The sequence below is a fragment of the Sander lucioperca genome, chromosome 15 (assembly GCF_008315115.2).
Source record: "Sander lucioperca isolate FBNREF2018 chromosome 15, SLUC_FBN_1.2, whole genome shotgun sequence".
Taxonomy (NCBI): Eukaryota; Metazoa; Chordata; class Actinopteri; order Perciformes; family Percidae; genus Sander; species Sander lucioperca.
Window position 1 is genome coordinate 12931751 of NC_050187.1, and position 21573 is coordinate 12953323.

Sequence of the window (21573 nt, forward strand, 5' to 3'; positions counted from 1 at the left end):
TTTATCAGTGACTGTCTGTATCTTAAACTTACAGACATTCTGATAAAAAGGTACACTCGTCCGAGCCGACACGTTCAAAATCGTGTATTGGTCTTCTGTTGCGTGAGGCTTCCTGTTCCCCCCCTCCGCTCATTTCATTTGTTCCCTCACCCACACTGTCATCACTTGTCCCAGCAAGGCCTCACTGTTCAGCAAACTCATTCAGTGACAATTTAATTTTGAAGGGCTATCATTCTAAATTCTCCTTCTCCCCAAAGCCCACTGTGTTTCAGCTCATGGTAAAACTCATGTTCAGAGACGGTCCCACTTGTCCTTCAGGAATCTGATGGCAAAAATAAAGCTGAATAAACTACAGAAACCAGTGTGATATGCAAAAAAATACAATGCTGCTGCTTGCTGTCCTGTCGCTGTGGTGCTGTTAGAGATGCACAGTATGTGGTGGAATCAATTCAGACAAAGCAGCTGAAATTTACAGGTGAGTGAAAAAGAGACGCAAGGTAAAGAATAGGCTGTCATTGCTTATTGTGTATATCTGTCTGTGTGTGTGTGTGTGTGTGTGTGTGTGTGTGTGTGTGTGTGTGTGTGTGTGTGTGTGTGTGTGTATTAGCGGTGTATGTATGTCAGTTTGAATTGGCACATTTGTTTTCATTTGGATTCTTGTTTCCTCAGCATTATTGCATTTCACTTTCACAATGCAACCTGCATGGCTTTCTCTGCTCCTTTTTTTCCCATTCCTTCCTCATTTACTTTTTCCCCTTCCTTCTTACAGTCCCTCCAGAAAAAACGCGATTATGCGATCGCATAATTCAATGCATAATCAGCCAAAGTCTGCATATTTATGCGGGGGCCGCATTTTTTCAAATACGGCGCACTTTCGCCGCATAAATTGCCGATTTCCGCGCAAAATATGCGGGGCTTGCATGATTTCATAGTCCCCGCATTTTCGTTGCAAAAAAGTCACATATATCTTAGCAGAAAGTTGAAAAATGTTGCGTTTACTTCACACAAGAGCAGCCATTTTCCCCTGTTGCCATGGGAACGTTATGAAGTGACGTAATTACGCGACGTGAACATCATCGAAAAGCTGCAAACCCCGCGATGAAGCCATGATGAAACCGCAGTTTTTGCAAGTTCCCGCAATTTCATCGCATAAAATTGCATAAATATCCCGCATATTCCATCGCATTTTTTAAGAAAACGTGCCGCATAATCAAGGATTTTTGCCCGCAACAATCACAAAAAAACGCCGCATTTTTCTGGAAGGACTGTTCTTTGCTTATACACCTTCATTCCTCTTCTCCCCTCTCAAACCCTTTCCTCACGCATTATCCTCTCCGATACAGTTGGGGTCCTCTAGTCGAGGGTATTATCTTGACTCAGTGGGAAGCTAGATAGAACGCTGATGACAACAGCCTAAACAGATTACACACAATATACTGTATGTCCTTTCCTGGACAAAGCCAAATCACTTCCTTTTGTATCCTATGATTTACTTACAGTTTGTATCAAAGACACACCTGAGGTAGCATGACTTGGACACCCTGGAGCACTTTGAATAGCCAAATACGCAGTTAATCAAATCCAGTAACTACAACACTGCAAGCTACAAGACCTAATGGCTAAATCTCAGTGTTTCCTGTGTTCCTCTTTGATGCTCGGTTAGAGGTGATCAGTCTGGATGAGGACAATCAATAAAGCCCATTCCAGCTCTCCACACTAAAAGAAATTCTATAAAATTGCACAGAGAAGTGAACAAGCCGTTTAAGTCTCCCGTTTTTAAAAAAAAGTCCCCTTTGCAGAATAAAAACACACATTAAAAAAGTTGTAGTTGCTATTCTAAACAGAAATCATACCATACTCCATTGATTTTCTTTTTAAAGATTATCTTTTTGGGCTTTTCCGCCTTTAATGGATAGGACAGCTATGATGAAAGGGGAAAAGAGAGGGGGAAGACATGCAGGAAATCGTCACAGGTCAGACTCGAACCCTGGACCTCTGTGTTGAGGCATAAACCTCTTTGAATATGTGCACCTGCTCTACCAACTGAGCTAACCCAACCACATTGATTTTTCTTATGGGAAACACAAATGTCCACAAACTGATAGAAAACATCTGATGCCATTGTAAACATCCATCATTATGAAAGATCTGGTCCAATCGGATGCCTTTAATTAGAGTAATGGTACCAAAAACCTGTTGTATACTACACTATAATTTTTCATGTCCCTGTTCAAGTATATAATGTAGGGATGTGGTTGCTGCATGTATGGTCTTTACCTAGTTGTCAGCAATACAACTGATCTCTCTCTCCACTACATCTCCCCCCCACACACCTAATCCTTCCTCCAAATGCTAAAGGACATTCCTGAGATGACGAACGGGTGAAAATGAGTGATGGATACAGGTTGAGACAGACACGTTGGGTTTGAGAGAGCTGAGGCAGCCGCAGTCCTCCTGCAGCAGCAGCCGGCTCTCTGGTCTCACCAGGATGTAGGAGAATTCAATATTAAACATTCTGACAAAGAAAGCCCCCCCACAAAGTTACCGATGCACTAGAGCACTCTTTTATCTTATCTGATCTTTATGTGTAACCTGGATTGTGCTCTCTGGGCTCCTGTCATAGCCTGGCCACGGCATAAGCAAAGTAAGCAGCTGCAAAGGACCCTGCTCTGAGCAAATTACAAACCGCAAGGTTTTTGATTATAACCTAGTTTGGTAGTAAGTATTTTTTTTTATTTTTTTATTTTTTTTTACTTTGTTTATTGAGCTTTTTTCACAACAGAACAAAGATACACAGAAACACTCAGAACAGAGTTCCCACCCCAAGAAATAGATAAATAAATAATAATAATAAAAAATAAATAAATGAGTAAATCTAAGACAATGCATGTCAACTTTGTTGTGAGAGAGGACATATATACACATGATGACAGCAAGAGAATCTTACAAAAAAAGAAAAACAACAAACAAAAAAAATAAAAAAATAAAATCCAAGCGGGTTGTCACCTAAATAAAGTGAAGTCAGCGGTTGTCCTAATTAGATTGTTTCATGCAGCTCTGATTTCTCTTCCACATATCTCAAGGTTGCCAGATCTCATAAAATTTGCCAGATTAACCTCTAAGTGTGTCTTATTTTTTCCAATTTCATATAAAATAAAGTACTCCTGATCCATAGTGTGTGGGACGGAGGGATGGCATCTGTCCATCTCAGAAGGATTAGGCGGCGGGCAAGCAACGTACAGAAAGCCAGAAAGTCACACTGAGAGTTAGTAGTAAGTATTAATGTTGTTAATATTGTATGCATTTTATATTATTTTATTATTTGTTTTCAGCACCAAGTAACTCTACTGTATATCATTGAATTGCACCAGGTTCATTTATGGTGTTTGTTGTCTCTCTTTTGATCTCTGTCATTCTGCACACTTGCAAAAAACAAAACATTTTAAACCTGCTGACCAGTTGTTTTTTTGGGCGAGAAACACTGTTTTCTCACACAAAGTTTACCTAACTTTAAGGGTCAGTTCACCCAAATAAACAACAATTTCCCAACTTACCCCTGGGTATTTTACCATGCAGATTCATTCAGTTTGGCCCAGGTTTTGAGATATCTGTATCTGTTGTATTGGAAATGTACTTTGCATTGAAGGTTAAAAAGTAGGATTATCTAGAGTAAACTCGTCGTGGTGGCAGGAACTGTATGTCTTTAGCTCAGCAAATCAAACTGAAACTATCTGCATGGTTAGATACGCTGAGGGCTAAGTGGGAAGAATAGGTTTTTTGTGACTTGGGAGATCGGACCCTCTAAATGCCTGACATGCCAATATGTTGTTACTCTTCAGGTGAACATATTCCTAATTGTGCTATTGTTATGTTTTAGTACCACTTGGAATACAATTTACATATTTATACATGGCTGACTCAGGCTATTGTGTGACCATACAATGCGCAGTTTATGGGGCATCATCATATGTACCACTGCAGTCCCTTCTGTAACAATGTGGCGGATGGAGAGTGGGAAGGTGGTAATCACACCTTGATTAGCACCCCAGGAACACTGGACTTATCCCTGGCCTCCATACTCAAAATTACTTCAAAAAAATAACTTAAAACAAATTCAGTGATAATAGACTTTCTAGGAACGATACTTAAAATTGCAGCAAATTTCCCATAATATTCTCCACATAAATTTAAGGAGGAGTCAATCTAAGACATTTAATATAAGCATTTTATGTACTGCTCAAATGAGCATAATTAAAAATACAGGCCTGTCTAACTAGAAACTTCACTGATGTAAACAAACTTCAGTAGCATCAATAAACAGAAAACAGGCTTTGACTGGTTTTAGCTCATAAATAAAACAATCTGTCAAATCAATTTCGGAGGGATGGCAGGTTCAACATCTGACACTCAAATAAAAGACTGCTTTTAAGAAAAGGTGGAGGAATGGCATCAAGCACAGTCAGTTACGCATGGGGCAGTCAGTCACTTATGCATGGGGCAATTAAACTGCAGAGGACAGGGCAAAGCCGGTATGTGGTCCTCGATGCAAGCTGGGCCTTTCTGCGGCATTGTCCCACTCCATTGGCTATACTGTCACCATCTATCAATCCCTCACTTTCTTCACCACCTCTGTCACTCTGTCAGAGTCACTGCTCATCTTCTGCTCACCCATGACAACATCTTGTACCAGTCTCTCTTTCTCCCCAAGCTTGCCTTTTTCTGTCTGTATTCCTTTTATTTTCACTCGTTTTAGTCATGTCTCCCTTTCACTTCTCTCTTCTTGGTCTAATCTACATTGACTTGTGTCTCTTCTTTTATTAATTCATTACGCAACTTGGCTTGTCCACTTGTATAAGTATTCTGTAGTCATTTCAAACGGTTTCTCTTTGTGCTAAGCTTTGGCAGATAATTATGTCTCTTGTGTCCTGATGTCAACACAACAAATGTATTGTTGTATGTCTTATGTGGGCCATGTATTTGTTGTTTTGTCATGTTAAGTGTGGGTCCGAGATGACTATTTTCCTGTAACCAAAGAGAAATAAAAAGTAAATCTATATATTCCTTAAAAAATAGTAGGATAGCCTAAGACTTCCCTCAAGGCTTTTTTTTTGCAAGAGTTAGTATTCACCTGTGATTAATGAATCATCAGTTTCTCACAGTTATGCATCAGGCCTTTAAAATCTCAGACTATTTTGAGTCCATTAAATCAAGTTCAATGTTTACACTTGCAATACTTGCCGACATGCCCAAGATCCTGCTGTGAATCCAGATTTAAAAGGCAGGCTATTTAATAGCCTAGAAATGACCGATTAGGAACACATACAGCTCCCACTGGGCAAAGTTTAGGGTGGCTGAGATCCAAGTGTATTTAATGAGTTGTGGTCCTATAGTTTATCTGACAGTAATGTGTGATTAAGGCAGTGAAAAGTGAAGAGTAATATCTGGACCCGCTGTGTTCTCTTTAGAGGGGCTTGCCTGCCCACATGGCTGTATCTCATGGCTTACAGCACTCAATATTATTGATTACATGGCAATTGTGTCTGACTTGCCTTAATCTGAAAAGGCACTCTTCTCAGAGGAGTGGTGGGCCTCAGCCAGCAGCCAAATCTGAATTATCGCAGCAAATCAATGGCAGATTTCTGCCCACCCTCGGCCCTCATGAAAAAGCCATCACTCATTAGCACAGTGATCACAGATTAGCAGACATTTGGCTTTGTCAGGGAGGAGGCAGGGGAGGTAGTGCTCTGATGAGCTGATTAATGTCTTCCCTTCCTGCCCTTCTGATCTCTCCATCTCCAACATGACATGAGTTTCTGAAAACCTTTCTCAGCAAACTTCACTCACATGACAAAAGTGCAATTTAAATGGGATGGCATTTGGACTGCAGAGCATGTAGTGCTTTCTCTTTCTTAACAAATTAGTAGCCAAGGTCTTACAGGTAAACAATGATATCTCCTCCTGGACAATGACGCACAAGTCCTGCAACCATAGTGGTTAGCACATTTTACTTGGACCAACCTTTTCAGACAGAAGGCTCCATATGATCCATATGAGTTGTCCTCCATCTTTACAAACACATTTTTGCAAATCTACCTAAAATCATTAAATAACTCAGATGTTGATCAATTGTAAAACATGACATGAACAGCTGTACACAAAACACCTACTGCATGTCTGTCCATCCACGAGGGATCCATCCTCTGTGGTTTCTGGGGGGGGGGGGGGGGTCTTTATCCAAATCAAGGGTTTAAGGATAGAGGGTGAGAGAAATGACTTAACTGAAGCCTCCTCTCAATAAAATCATCATCAAATCCCTGCTAGGCAAACAACAGTGACAAGTAGGGGACTTTAGGAAACATGCCAAGCCAAACTATTCTTCCACTGGAGACGCTGCCTGCAACTTCTTTGATCGTGTATGGGCTGACAGTAAAGCTAAACACTGTGGTAGAGACAGGGGCAGCTTACACAGGACGTAGGGAGATGGTAATTATCAGAACAGATAGGAGCGCTGCAAGGCACCACATTACAGTACAGCACATTGTCATAAAACGCTTGAGCAGGCAGAACTCATACACACCCTGTCGTGTTGACCAACACCAGTGTGTGTGTGTGTGTGTGTGTGTGTGTGTGTGTGTGTGTGTGTGTGTGTGTGTGTGTGTGTGTGTGTGTGACATGGGGATGATTAGAGTTCACTTGAGTAAATAGTGGGGGAGAAGCCTCCTCCTGTGCCGCACACTGAGACACACACAGACAGTCTACTGCATTTGTGAGGTGGATGCTGAGGAGCTGTGTCTGCAATAGGAAAAACTGATTAAAGACTGATCGTGCAATGATGGGGCCAACATATTGATTACACTTTATCTTGTAAAGTCAGCTACTGTACTCTACTGCAGTGTCAATGAATATTAAATCAGCCCCTCCAGGATTTCGCGGCCTTTTTTTTAGATTGTTGCGGCCCAAAATGCCTGATTTTGCGGGAGCTTTTGTAAAAAAATGCGATAAAAGTTGCGATGTCTTTTGTATTTTTGTTGCAATGAAGTTGCGAGAGACCGTGAAAGTTGCAAAAAAATGTTGCGATTTCTTTTTGTATAGTTCTTTAAAAATAAAAAGGAAACTTGTTTTGGGGAGAATAAAATTACTCTGGGCTGAGTTTTCCTAGTAACTTTACCAAAAAGGCTCAGGATGCTGCAAATGTTGGTATAATATGAAAATGGCTGGTGGATTTAAGACAAAAAAATAATTTATTGAATCAATCAAATTTGAACATACAGTATGTGTCAGTGGCTTGTAGATCTTTACATTGTTAGTTAATTTCCTATCCTGTAGTGATGTGCGGATCGATACTAAAGTATCGATATTTACGATCCCAACGTCTCCTGCTCTAGTATCGATTCTCATATAAAAAGATCGATATTCAGTAACTCAGTAATTTGGAGTGAATGTTTGTTATCATAAGTAACTTTTTGTCACCACAAAAGTCTAATTATATCCAGTTAGGGGAAGGTACTACTTCTCCTTCCGCCGGTCAGTTGTGTGTGCACTGCGGCTTTGTGACGGAGCCGGCCGCTGCAGCAGCCCTTCTTTAATTTCCCGCTACGAAGACTGCAGACTGCAGAGTGACTATGGCTGACTGCAAAAGGAGTCATGTCTGGCTGTATTTTGAATGTTTTGTGAAAACAATTTCAGTTAACGGTTTTCAAGGGTGCCTGATTTACATGTGTTGTAAAGAACAGCAAAAAGTGGATATGGAATATTAGGTTATAGGTTAATATAAGGTTAAGAGTCAATTTTTTTTATTTGTGTGTAATTTTCAACCTGTTTTACTGTACAAGTCTCTGAGATTTTCTTTATAATTAAATAATATGAGAGTAGTTTATTGTCTTGTCATTATGCAGCTATAATTTGGAATTGGTAAGCCTACAGCCTACTTTTTTACTTTACTTTAAACTAGATGTCACATCACACTACAAATAAAATACGTAAAAAGTATTGGTATTGGTATCGGCATCGGCAATACGAGCCTGGGTATTACTTGGTATCGGATCGAATAGGAATTAAGTGGTATCGCACATCACTACTATCCTGGCCTGGGACACACATTCATACGGTCTGATAAAGTACTTTAACTTATTTATCATTGCACTTACAATAACGAGCGTAGCTGTCCTCAATTTAGGTCATCCTGTACGTCTCATCTCTGGTTTTTCCTGCATCCACCGTGTGTGTTTGTGTGTGCGCGCGTCAGTCACGGGGGGAGCTGAGCAGCAGCCCCGCTGTTATTGGTCAAGTTTGCGGAAAGGTTGCGGTGATTGGTCAAAATTGCAAGTAGCACCACCATTCAAAGTGATTGGTTGAATTTGCGTGAATTGTTGTGAATTGATCGCAACATCGCAAAATCCTGGAGGGACTGATAAATTAGTCAATACTTGGGCAAAAAGGTCTTTAAAAAGACGTCATAATGTACTGCAAAATCAGACCAGGCGCTAAAGTAATTTGCGCCATCCATAGCTGATGTTCACTTGATCTCTATCTCAACATCCAAAGAGCAATATATACAAGATGTATGCGCTAATCATTAAAGAACTGTCTTAATATCAATGGAGTATATTGTAATATTTGCTAAAGTAGATAATTGCATAATAAAAACCCCAATTTATGCTCATCTTATTGGTTCAAATGATTGCAGTATTTTAGAAAACAAAAATCAAAAATATAAATGTTCAAATTCTTATTTATTTATTATTTTGTTATGTCTGCATTCCTTAAGAGACGTGAACTGTGGGCCATGAAATCTCAATTTTAAATCTCAGGGTTTAGAATTATATGTATGATTGATAATAATGAATTATTGTTCAACCCTGCCTGGCTCCATTTCCACTGTTGATACAACTGAGAACTCTGTGGTGTCCCCGGCTCGGACTGCAAAAGAATTGTATTTTATTTATGTTGTTTGAGAGCACCTAATCTAAAACAATATTCTATTTTTATGTGATAGACAAAGTTTTTTTTAAACTTGACACTGGGTGACCAACTGTCCTTCACTGCCACAAACCGCTCCTGCAGATTCATTCTCTACATCTCTAACATCAGGAGGATACGTCCGTTCCTCACCCAGCACAGGTTCTGGTCCGTGACTACACAACTGCAACTGGCTCCTGGCTGGTGTGCCTGCATGGGCCATCTGACCTCTGCAGCTCATCCAGAATGCAGCAGCCTCTTCAACCTATCCAAGTTCTCCCAAATTCACCCTGCTCCTCCGCACCCTGCACTGGCTACCTCAAAGACGATTAGAGACACTACTTGCCTACCGTGCTGACATGGTTAAACCATACATCCCAGCCCATCCACTATGCTCTGCCATTGCCAATTGACTTGCTACTCAGTTGCCTGGCTATCGCTCAACAAAAAGTCATGTCCATTTGCTGTCCGGGCTCCCCAATGGTGGAACGAGCTCCCCATTGACATCAGAATAGTTTGTATCATATATGACTCATCCATGTTGTATGTTGTCATACATGTACAGACAACACTGATCACTGGGATCCTCCATTCTGCCTTTTGTCCTGCTCAATTTCAAGATTGTGACGGAGCAGTTAAGCTGCATTTATGGATTTATTATAAAAGAATTTGCTATTATAGTATAATAATATAATATAATGATGAGAATGTTTCTGACAAAATGTTTATACAACAGTTGTTGAGAACTGAGAGAACAGATTACAGCTATATTAAAATAAACTAAATATAAAATGGTGTACAGAAACAACAAAAATGGACTTCTGTGAAAAAACAAGACAACATCAAAAACCAAAGAAACATGCTACAAAAGATGTGTAGGATGGAAGCAACCATGTCTGCTGCTGCTGCCACCTCCTTTTTGCCTGAGTGCAGACTGACATAACAATCTTAGCTCTTTGATTTTAGACTTTTAGTGTTTTTGTGGACAAATTGTAGTGAGAACATAATTATACACTCCATGACTTTTTCCTCTCATCCATCCACAGATAAAAAAAAGCACAGATCAATACGCTGCCATGCCCCTTGTCTTCTGCTCTACTTTTACTCTAATGAATCACAATGTTTTCAGTTTCACAATGCCTTTAACAGTTTTTATGAGACAATGAGATGTATTGTTAATGCTGTTCCCTCGTTTTAGACGGTTATCGTGTACTATATATGTCAATGTCTATTTGCCTCAACTCTCCACTAGTCTGCAATTTTTCTTTCTTCCTCGCTCAAACATTATGCCAGTAAACAAATTCAACGCCTCCATAATGTGAGCTGATTGCCTCTTCCCCAAATTTCAATGCCAGACTTACTTTTCACTTGGCCATTATCCACTGCAATGAGCCCGGCAAAGTTGTCCCAGCAGAGGGCTGAGTGTATATCAGACAACATAAACACAGACAGCTGTGTCAGAGGGCAGCCGATAGCCTGAAGAGACTATTCATCTCCTTTTGTCTCTCTCTTTGTTAGAGCACAGTCATTCTACCCTGCCAACAGCTGACTGGTTGAAAGATCAAAACACACCATTTAGAGCTCCTCTCCAGCACAGATGACCTTTGCATCTCAAAACTTCACCTCTCTCCTCATTCAGGCCTTCTGCCTCCCGTCTTACTGCACCCTCCTAGTCTCCCCCCCACCGCGTCCTCCCTCTCTCTGTGCTGTTTCAGCCCCACTTCAGGGCAGCATGCCATGTGTAAATGCCAACATCGAGGATTTGTCACACAACACAGCTGCCATTAAACTGCAGTTTTGTTTGTTTTACATGGCATGGTTTATTTGCAGAGGAGAAAATGACAAAATGGTAATTGTACCAGCTTAGATATGAATCCCCAATGTTTTAACAGTGAGATATGAAAGGCCTCCATCCTTCCTTCAAAAAATTTCAATTTTCAAATTCCTTCATAATGGAAACCATTATGAAGGAATTTGAAAATTGAAATTTTACACACGTACACAGTAATGAATCAATACAGGATAGACGAGGCTTAGTAGCAATAGACTACAAAAAGATTATTGTGGATGGTTGGGTTTACAACCAACTACTACAGTATTTAAGCAAACATATTCTCTAAAAAGGTTTCAATTTGACAAATTTCAAAATGACAAATTTAGGAAAGCACGGCTTCACATCCATAAGGACAGCAGCGTGCTCACCTGTAATACAACTGGCTGAGCAAAATCATCTTCTCAGCCCTCCCCTCCAACCTGTTTTCTTCAGTTTTGCCCAACTGCCTTGGCTGATTTAATTAAAACACACACACACACACACACACACACACACACACACACACACACAGAGGTAGGTTTAGAAATGAGAAAGGTCGGATGTGTGCAATGATCATAATCACAAGTACTCAGAATGTTGTACAGACATACCTAAAGCAGCCTGGAAAAAGCACAAAACTGACATTTAAGGTCTGTGAGCTTTGTGTCAAAAGCTGTCACATAGAGACCACTGTGCTGAAACCACAACAGCGCATTATTCTGTCAGCAAAAAATACCCCACTGTATAAATTTGGTTGCAATAAGAAAAAAAAAATCTGTCAATTGCAACCCTGAATATGTCAAAGTGTGCAAAGAAACTTGAAAAAATTCCATTCATGAGAACCATCGCCCAATAGTTACTCAAGAGCATGTATATAGACTATTCAGATGCTTTCACACCTGGTAATCAATGCCAAACCGTTCCCAATGGATCCACTCACAATTTCCACAGATTGGCTAAGCTACAAAAATGATATCAATACCATGGGAAAAAAATTAGATGGTTTATTTTAATACCTAGCACTTTTCCAAAAACTACAATGCATTCTCTCCCTTTCCTTTTCCTCGAGTTTACCATTTTTCACGTCCTCACACCTTGCTCGGCTCCCTGTCTGAGACCTTATAGGATAGTCCAGTAGAGTCACTGTATCAGCAATTCATTCTTCTATCACTCATATTGGGCTTCATTTGAGCCCGTCAGTCAAGGTGTCTGTCAAATATGGACTCTCCATTTCACTTTTCACATTTTTTTTTTCTTCCATCTCGTATTCTGAATTAATTCAGGGAGAGTGACAGACACTCCGAAAGGGGCATGCTTCCCCTCTTAGTGCATAAAGAACAACAGCAGTTACTCTCCACTTTATCACATACATAATATTTTAGATTCTTTGAATGTGAGATGATATACTATTAATCATTTAAAAAATAAGTTAAGGTATACTTTGTAGCAGAGGTGACAATAGCAGCTCATCACTACTTAGACACTGGTGGACCACAGTGAGGATGACAGTGAACCGACAACCTGGGATTACTGAGGCCAAAATGGCCATGCAACATATTTCAGTAGGAGTAGTGACAGCATTTCCTCAGAGATAGAACACGCTTGGTCACTCATTTTATGTCATAATTCTGATTCTGTAGAACCCACCTAAGCCATTATTATATGCACTGTATAATCTGATAGTTTGGAACCAACACAATATTAGCCTTAAAAAATAAAAATTCAGGGAAATATTTGTGAATTTCTGCTCGAGTATGTTGTATGCATACCATTCAAACTGTAATGGTCACTCTTTTTCCCTCTAAAGAGTGTCATATATTGCACTACTGATGAACATATACAAAAGTCATAGTAAAACATTTTCTAATTTTAGAAGGATTGCTATAATGATTTAAGGTGCATTTGCATTTAAAGTTTGGATAAACTATAAAGCTTTTTGCTATGTCAACCAGCAGTTTGTCCAAATGCAGTAAACCTGCCTCGTAATGGTAAACATCACGATCCACATAATATCATCCAGGCCTATTGATATTAGCACTTTAAATAATAAACCTTTTAGCATTAAATCGTGATTTAAGCATTTAAGCAAAACATTGTCACTGGCTATAAAGTATGAGCCAGGAGGTAAAAAAAAAAACTGAAAAATGTCATACTGTAAAACTGCTTTGCATTATCTGCAATGTCATTGTTGCACCAGCAAGAAATTCCTGCATGAAGACTTAAGAGCAATTGGAGATATATATATATATATATATATATACTGAAAATACTGACCTTAAATTGAGCGGTGTTTCCCTTTAACCTGGCGTTGTCGCTGCCGCGTTCAGGTGACACATGAATAAATTAGTGGGCACCAAGGCGCTTCCCAGCAGGCACCTCTTGAGTTGCCAGGGCTACCTGAGATAACGGTGTACACCTGACACCTCTGCGCAGGCATGCACACTTCTTCACGTTTACTGGCCGCTTAATGCGCTGATAAAATAACCAGTTATGAAACAACAGCAACAGCTGGAGTGGACCATTACAGAAGACAACATAACTTAAAGAGTAATATTGTATTGCCCAAAAACCTAACCGATCTTCTCATTGGACAGATAGCTCATCGAAACATCACTTAATTAACTACTTCTACTAAGTCCTCTTTGTTGCGCACATTCAGGAGACGACGCATAACGATATGCCAAAGTAAGAGAACTATTAGTGAGCGTAAAAGTCGACAATTAGCCTATCCACAACTATCGTAGATAGGAAATGTTAAAACACACGATGAAAAACATTGTCCTGTGTGTGAAAACCTATTCTCTGCCGCAGTCATCCTACTAACACTGCTTCGTGTCTATCAACTCATAGCAGGATGATCAGGTCATCATATTGTCCTACCTTCCTCGTCCGTGTCCGTCGCTGGCTGAGCGCCTTTAGGTGCGATTGCCTGTCCTGCTGTGATGCGTTACCAGGTATCCTCATCCTCTTCCTCTTCCTCTTCCTCTCTCTCTCTCTCTCTCTCTCTCTCTCTCTCTCTCTCTCTCTCTCTCTCTCTCTCTCTCTCTCTCTAATATTTCTCCCGTTAGCGTTACTGTATTACAACCGACGCCCTGATCAATGCAAATTAAATTTTCCTGTATTCAGTTTGCAGTAGGCTACCGCTGCAAAACATAAACCTTCACTTGTGTGGAGCTCCTACATAATGTCCCATATGCCAACTCGTCCTAAACCAGGGTTACACAACAATTCCAGCACTCACAGGTAAAGCCCCATAGGTTTACAAATGTCGCTGGATGAATCTATTTTTCTCAATTACACACACACACACACACACACACAAGTGTAGCCTTTTTTTTTTTACAGATAGCAAATATAAGGCATGGCCCTGCTGCATTTATGTCAGTGAAAAATGTGTTGACCAATATTTGCAAGCTTCACAGAAGAGGGCTGAATTTAGTGAATGTCCTGCTGTCCTGAGATTAAAGAGTTCTATTTATGAGCTTCCTAAATAAGCTTAGGAGCTAATATATAAACACAAATTAAATTTAAAAATCCATTATTTAACCACAGAGTTTATAGATCTGAAGAGCAATAGCCAGTGTGATAGCATCACCTAGTGTATAAAATAAGAATGACAAAGGCAATGGCCACATTAGGGCTGGGCGATATGGCCAAAATCTTTTATCCTTTCTATCTAAGCTCCCAGCTTAAAATGTTTACCAGCTGGATAAAACAGCCACTTGAATGTTAAACACTGGCAGTATTTCATAACAGTATGCATACATGATTTCAGATTCAGTGTCAAATTTGACACTAGATTATAGGGCTGTCCTCGACTAAAGACATTCTTAGTTGACTAACACTTATATGATTTTGTCGATTAATCGATTAGTTGATGTAATCGACAGAGCTGTGCTCTTTGAGAGGTGGTTAAGACTAGAAAAGCGCAATATAAATGTAGTTAATTAACCATCTGTAAAACTGAGTTTCTCCACAATTAATCCTGCAAAAGCACCACTTTAAATCTTGTGTTTACCAGAAATGTGCCCATAAGTTTCTTGGAAATGAGTAATTAAGCATGAATAAGCATAAAAAATGACTTATCAACTAAAGAAATCTTAGTCGACTTAGACCAAAACGACCGATTAGTCGACTAATCGACTAAGAGGTGGCAGCCCTACTAGATTAACAAACATTTCCCCCACAACCACAACTTGGACTGCTCGTCTATGCCAGTAATTTCTATCAGAGAGATTTAAGCCGATAGTCTATAGCATCTTAAACACAGTTTAAGGTCTTTGGACAGACTTGAGGGAGAAATGACCGAGAGACAATACAAGAAAACTATTGTCAAGATACCCTGGCAGCTGTTTTAGCATAGCAACTTAGTGGCCACAGGGCACAGCTTTAGTACAATGAGATTTTTTAACTCAATATTTGCAAGTGGTGTCATGTCAGTGTTCCACAATAACAGTGTAGTAACACATAAGGGGAAGAAATGCCTCAACATGGTTTGGACCCTCTTTTCTTTTACAGCACCAACATCTGCATGCAGCGCAGCAATGCGGATGTGTTGCTAAAAAGCTATTTCCACCCAAATCACAGCTTCATGGCATTGCATCCACATTCACTTTCAAGCCTTGATATCACCTGTCTTCGGTGTTCATTCACACATATGAAAGACATTCCTTCCATGGCCAATGGTCTGAAATGAACCTCCACCATTCATGAGCTTTGGGATCCCTTGCTGAGGACCAGACGCTTCACTTCTTGTATGTTACAAATTTCATCACTACGAGAGAGACTCACTAAAGGGAGATATTAAAGAAAGACAAAGTGCTAATGTGGAAGTGAACGCATGCTGTAGTGGAGTGAGGGAGCAGACGGGTTGTCGCATAACTTTTTGAAGGCAATCTTGACAGATTTTCTTTTGTTTACAGGTAAACAGAAACAACATATTTTACTCACAATGCTGCTGTTCTGATGACTGTTTTCTTCCAGGTTGCAAGTGGTACAGCTAAAAGCACAAACAAAAAATGCATCATTGCTACAGAAGAAGTTTTCAGAAAATTGAACTGGTTTGTTACAAAAACTTTGTTGTTCTTCGTTACAGAGCATACATTTTTAATGATCAGAAACAGTTTTTTCTTGATGTTTTTTCATCACTTAGGTTTTGCGCCACTGTAGCCAATATACTTAAGTACAAGTAACAGCAATGATATATTGTGGAAAATGTAGAATATTGTATTTTAGTGTAATGCAATAATTATATATTGCCAGAAAATTTAGTTACTTTAAGTCACACAAAGTCAACCCAAGTTCTCCTCTCTTACCAACCTCCTTGTAAATGTATGATGCACAGGGCATGATGATGATTTAAAGTGATATTTGCTGCTCTCTGGTGGATATTTTACTTAACTGCAGTTTAGGGGAGTTGTGCACTGAGGTGCCTCTCAAATAGCATTGAAGTTTGAAGCTGTTTTGTTTTAAGCCCCACAGAGGCAAATAGTTTTAATTATGTCAAGAATAATTCAATGTGAAGGCAAATAATGGCATACAGTAGGCTAGTAGCCAACAGATCTGGTTTTTAATTACTTTTGCCCAAGTGCTTTGCACCAACACTTACATGTTTATTTGACATGTTGTTAGCAGGAGAGTGGTATTTTTTGCTACAGGAGGTGTATTAACCAAGCTTTGCCTTGGCTGACATTTTTATATTCTAGTGGGAAATACAATATTATTTTTCTCCTCCTACACACATTTCTGGTTGCAGTTGTTCAAAGACCGTGTCTCTGGAGTTATGAAAGACAGAAAGCCCCTTGCCAAGTAATCTCTTGTTGGGACATTGCTATTGATGGATACCCTGCTAGAATTTTGTTTTGTTTTTAAAGAGAGAGTGGGTGGGTAGGTGGCTGAATAGATCTATAGAATATGCAGTAAAGGCCATAGCCTACTTAATGGTACTGTAAGGTTACTTTTCACTGTCATTTGTTTTACTCCACTGCATACTAACGTTAGGTTAAACTTCAATACAACTGGGTGGTTGTGGAAATCTTTATTTAGCTAAATAACAGTAAGGTAACTTATCCAGTTAAAAGTGTAAACTGCAGGGATGGACATTGTACTCGCCGCCCCCTTTTATTATGTGAAAAATATTGGCTAAATGTTGTAGCCAACAAGTCAGTTACCTTGCTACTCATTTATGAAGGCTAACCTCACTCTGAGTCCTGTTAGCTTAACGTTACTGCTTTGCTTCCTACGCCAGTATTTCTGCGACGTCCTTCCACTTCTTACAATCTTCACCAAAAGTATAACATCATACCTTATTTTCTACAGTTGGTTACCAAGTTGTTGTGAGCATGTGACTGCGCCACATGACTAACCCGTTTCACGGTAGCCATTTTGACTTGTTGCAGGAAAAGCACAGGTGTAACTGATAACGTTAATGATGGCTGTGCGGTTAATTTAGGTGCCCAGGTAAGAGTAAATCATGCCTGAGAGCCAGCATACACTGTAACGAGGACTTGAAACAATTTATATAGAATACAGCCATTATATTATAAATTAGCTACACATGTTTTTTTTTGTCAACATATCTGCCGTGAATTGGTCTTGCATCAAATCTAGATGACACCTGTTCTTCTTTAGGCCTGCTGTTCTTTTCTGATTGTAAAATCTGTTACATTTTAATTAGAGATTCCTACAGCAACACAATTCATTTAAATATCCATAATGGTCGAGTCTGACTCACTTGAAACTACACACATCTTGTAGCATGATAGTAATATTTTAGTGTGAAAGTAGCCTACAGAATGTCCATGTATATAAATGGCAACATTTTGTTTTTGTCCCCTTGTAATATGTGCTGTTTTATGTCCACACTTGTATTGTGGATAAAGAGTGCTTAATTGCTGACTTCTTGTTCCTTGATACATTTTTCTGAAACTCAATGGCGGTGCCAAAAACTTTGGATAGGCTACAGCATAGCAGTAAACACACAAATCTCAGTGTATATCTGGGTGTTTGATTAGTTTTTTTGACTGCAAGATTTATATGACCAAAAAATAATGTATAGGTTAACCAATTCTTACTGATTAAAATGTCTTTAAGTTTTTGGCTTTGTTGCACATGCCCACAAATACTATTTTACTGGGAAACACACCTTTGAAATAACTAGCAAATGTTGCATCAGCCTTTAAATTGATTAGCTTCCCCCTCAGAGGGTTAAGATTAGAATGCTTAGACTGGACCTGAAGAAATAGCTAATTTTCCATATTGTTTAGAGGCAAGTATTTGTCCCCTGAAACTCCTTCTGACATCGAGCAGTTGCATCTTTACACACACAGTGAGAGAGGTCCCTCTGTGTTTTGAGCAATGTGGTAGTTTGCTAATGACTTTCCAGCTGTCATCTGGAAGAAGCTGGTGCCAAAATGGACAGGAGGGTAAAGAAAGCTTAGCCTGTTACACTGGCACTGCCACGGCAGCTTCCCTTGGCAGTCGTGAATACCTAGACAATTGCTGGCCTAGGTTAATGCGCACCCCTATTAGGGACAGTTACCTAACACCTTTGAAGGGATTCACTACAGGACCGTGCCAAGCAGCACCAGGGTTCCATTATTGCTCTCCTTTATTCTTCTCTGCTGAAGGCGTGTGTCTTCTGTCTGCTCCACAGAGCTGCTCATGCACATTAGAAACTCTGCTGTGCTCTTGTCAGGCCACTTCTATAGGATGAAGGGTTATTGGTGAGAGAAATTTGTGATGGCAAGAGATGATATAGAGGATGAAAAAAACAATGGAGGGATGACTTGAGAGAGAGAAGTGTCCTGTGTTATTCTTCAATAACACACCCCAAGTTGCTGCATGGGAATCAACTTCCTGATGAAAAAGGGAAGCAAGACAGACTGTGTTCAAAGAGTATTTGCACTGTTAGAATATTGATTTCGGCGTAACAGGCCATTTTCATTAAAGACATTTTGACATGACAGTGGGGAAAGCACAGGTGTGTATAGCTGCTTTAGTTTCCTGGCTCAATGCTGGCTCACTGTTATGGCTTACTGGGACACCAAAATAGAACAGAACCACCAGACACCTGGGCTTGAAAATGCCAATATTGCTGTTAAAAAGACCTACTGTGTCAGCCACACCTTATTAGGAGGTAGGCAAGATAAGAGCTCTGTGTGGATCAGGGCCATTTAGTTTCCGAGAAGGAAAAACATAGGATAGCATTCAGTGGAAATGTACTGTATGTTCTATATGAACATTTAAATTAGGCTCGGAAAAACAACACACCATTGTTGAATTTTTGGTACAATGTCCTAATTAGTTCTTAATGTTTTCTCACCTGATGTTAAAATGGTTGTACATTTTTGTAGAGAGAGAGAAAGAGAGAGAGAGAGAGAGAGAGAGAGAGAGAGAGAGAGAGAGGGAGAGGGTGTGTGTGTGTGTGTGTGTGTGTGTGTGTGTGGGGTAACTAGCTGATGGAGTTACTGACTGTAAGAAGAAGAGTTTGGTTGTCACTGTCTGTGGCTGGGCAGACTGGGCTGCACAGTCAGTCTGGATCTGGAAAACATGTCTCAAAGATAGCTTCAGCAATGAACCATGAGAATGACCTTTGCAAACCACCCAGATACACATTACACAATGGAAGTGTGCCATGTAGCATGACTGAGACTGGGGAAACTGGGATTTTACAAAGGTATACTAAACTTTATACTCTTATCATCATGCCGCCATATCACTGTATCTAATGCCCTTCATATTTCCAGAAAGTATTTATTTTTTCAGTGATGAATAATACATAACTGCTACAATATTGAGCTGCATTATTTTAACTTCTGTGTGTTCTAGTCTATATTAGGTCTATTACCATACAATTTGCATATGTAGTTATGCAAAATGTTAAGATATTGGACAAGGACTTAACCAAAGCACTCTTTAATGTGCAAAATTCTAAAGCCGTCTTAGCTATGACAACCTCACATGTGAGCACAGCTGCCTTAATGATTTTAAATATATCTCAAACACTCGTACCCCTGATTCTAATGAGCCACTCTCTGGCAAGAAATTGTGAAAACTTACAGGATGGTATGACGTGGATGCCCAAATGTCTTCTTCAAAACTTTTGAAGGAAGGAATCCACAGTATATCAGTGCAAGTCATTTCTGACATCAAAGCGCTTATAATATAATGAAATTATTAAAACACATCTTGCGTTTGGGTTAACTGCGCTTGTACTGTCTGATGTCATGCATCCTGTAAAGCAATTCAGATCAAAGATATGTGTAATTGAAGGGGCTTGTATGAGCATGTAGGACATACAGTACATGACTTTAAAAGGCATGAACGGCATGTAATCCTGTCTGCAATGACTGCATCTTTAAAATAGAAGTGCTTGACACCATGCAGCAGGGAGAGCAATATATCAAGGTTGGTTTTTGACAGACTTAGTTGTGATAACAGATGGCAGGTTGGGTTCTCATGAATAACAAGGAGCACAGTAGACCCTGGCTTGTTTCTTGGAATTACTTGGAGCAGTTTGGCATGAAAGGAGAGAGCGTACTTTGCTCAGAGTAGAGAGGACGCACAGGCAGGATAGCTGTCTGTGTTTGATACTGATCCTGCTTCTCTTTCTCTTTAACTACACATACTCAGGGATCCCATTCTTAATGGAGGAGTTCAGATTAGAAACACTTATGTATTTGTATTTATTTGTTTCTTTATCAGTTTTATTGGATTTTTGGTACCTTTATTACACAATCAAAAGCAAATAAGGGTAAATGAGAGAGAAGTATAAGAGAGGGGTTTTGATGCAGCAACAGTCCCTGATAAAACCATAAACTTAAGTGCGTGTCTACGTGTCTTAAGACCGTAGAAAGCTGTAAAGCTAAGCACAGCACTATTTATTCCTATAAAAACATATTGAAATGTGTTACCGTACTTTATCTTCTTGATACATTCAGTTCCAGTGCAGAAATTGTTAGACATTGCTGCATACAGACACATTCTCAGAACTTAAAGTGACTATATGTAACTTTTTAAGGTTTCTGAAGCTCTGTCATTTTTCATACAACAGTCTTAAATGACCTGTAACAGCAAACGAGACTAACAGTGAAAATAACGCCATTTTTATATAGTTTTTAGTAAGGCCTGTCCCCGGGTTGGATTTTTCCCACGCAGTCACAGAATGATTTGCGGCAGGTAGACGGCGCTACAGTCACACATTCTTATGGGTCACAGATTTCTTAGTTACACTGAAAAAAAAAAACCCTGTCTTAGCGTATCCAGCCTTTTGTGCCAGGTAAAATGAAGCAGGAGATTTCTTAATATAGGCCTAATTGTATTTTAATGTTATTTTAAAAGTTGTCTGTTGTAGTTATGGCTGATACTGGGGGAGGGCCATCACAGAAAAGAAGGAAATTAAACACAGAACAACTAAAAGCTAAAAGGGAAAGGGAAAGTGAAAAACAACGGCGATAATGTGAGTCAACTTCAGGAAGGCTATGAACAGATGGAGACAATTAAGGAATTGTAAATAATTCAAAACCCACCCCGAATTGGCCCTCAGGTATGTAATATGTATATTTCATTCATAAAATAACTTTACAATGCACGATGTGGTTGTACGTCAGTAGCTGACATATAATTACATCCCCTTCCCTTTAGCGCGGAGGTTTCCCCTTTACTCCATGTTAGTGTTGGCCTACTATTTTCTTTTCCCTTGTCCCCCTGTAACGTTAGTTGTGTAAAGCGTCCGTGGGTTTCATGAAATGCGCTATATTAATCTAAATTATTATTACGTTGGTTGCTACAACAACTTATTA

The 21573-nt window shown here is 39.6% G+C and overlaps 1 protein-coding gene across 5 annotated transcripts in view; it reads right to left on the minus strand.

The window, feature by feature from the left end:
- cdh23 (cadherin-related 23) overlaps positions 1–17217 on the minus strand; it is a 196972-nt gene extending 179755 nt beyond the window's left edge. For 4 of the 5 annotated variants that reach the window (XR_004895229.1, XM_035992484.1, XM_031284265.2 and 1 more), the window contains exon 1: positions 13652–13765. Coding sequence is in view for 3 of the 5 variants with exons in the window: in XM_035992484.1 (XP_035848377.1) it covers positions 13652–13735 (84 nt within the window). In the remaining 2 variants the exon portion in view is untranslated. Of the gene's footprint in view, positions 1–13651; positions 13766–15721; positions 15771–17075 lie in introns of those variants that run through there. The other variant, XM_035992483.1, reaches the window with a different exon arrangement.
- Positions 17218–21573: the final 4356 nt, after the last annotated feature.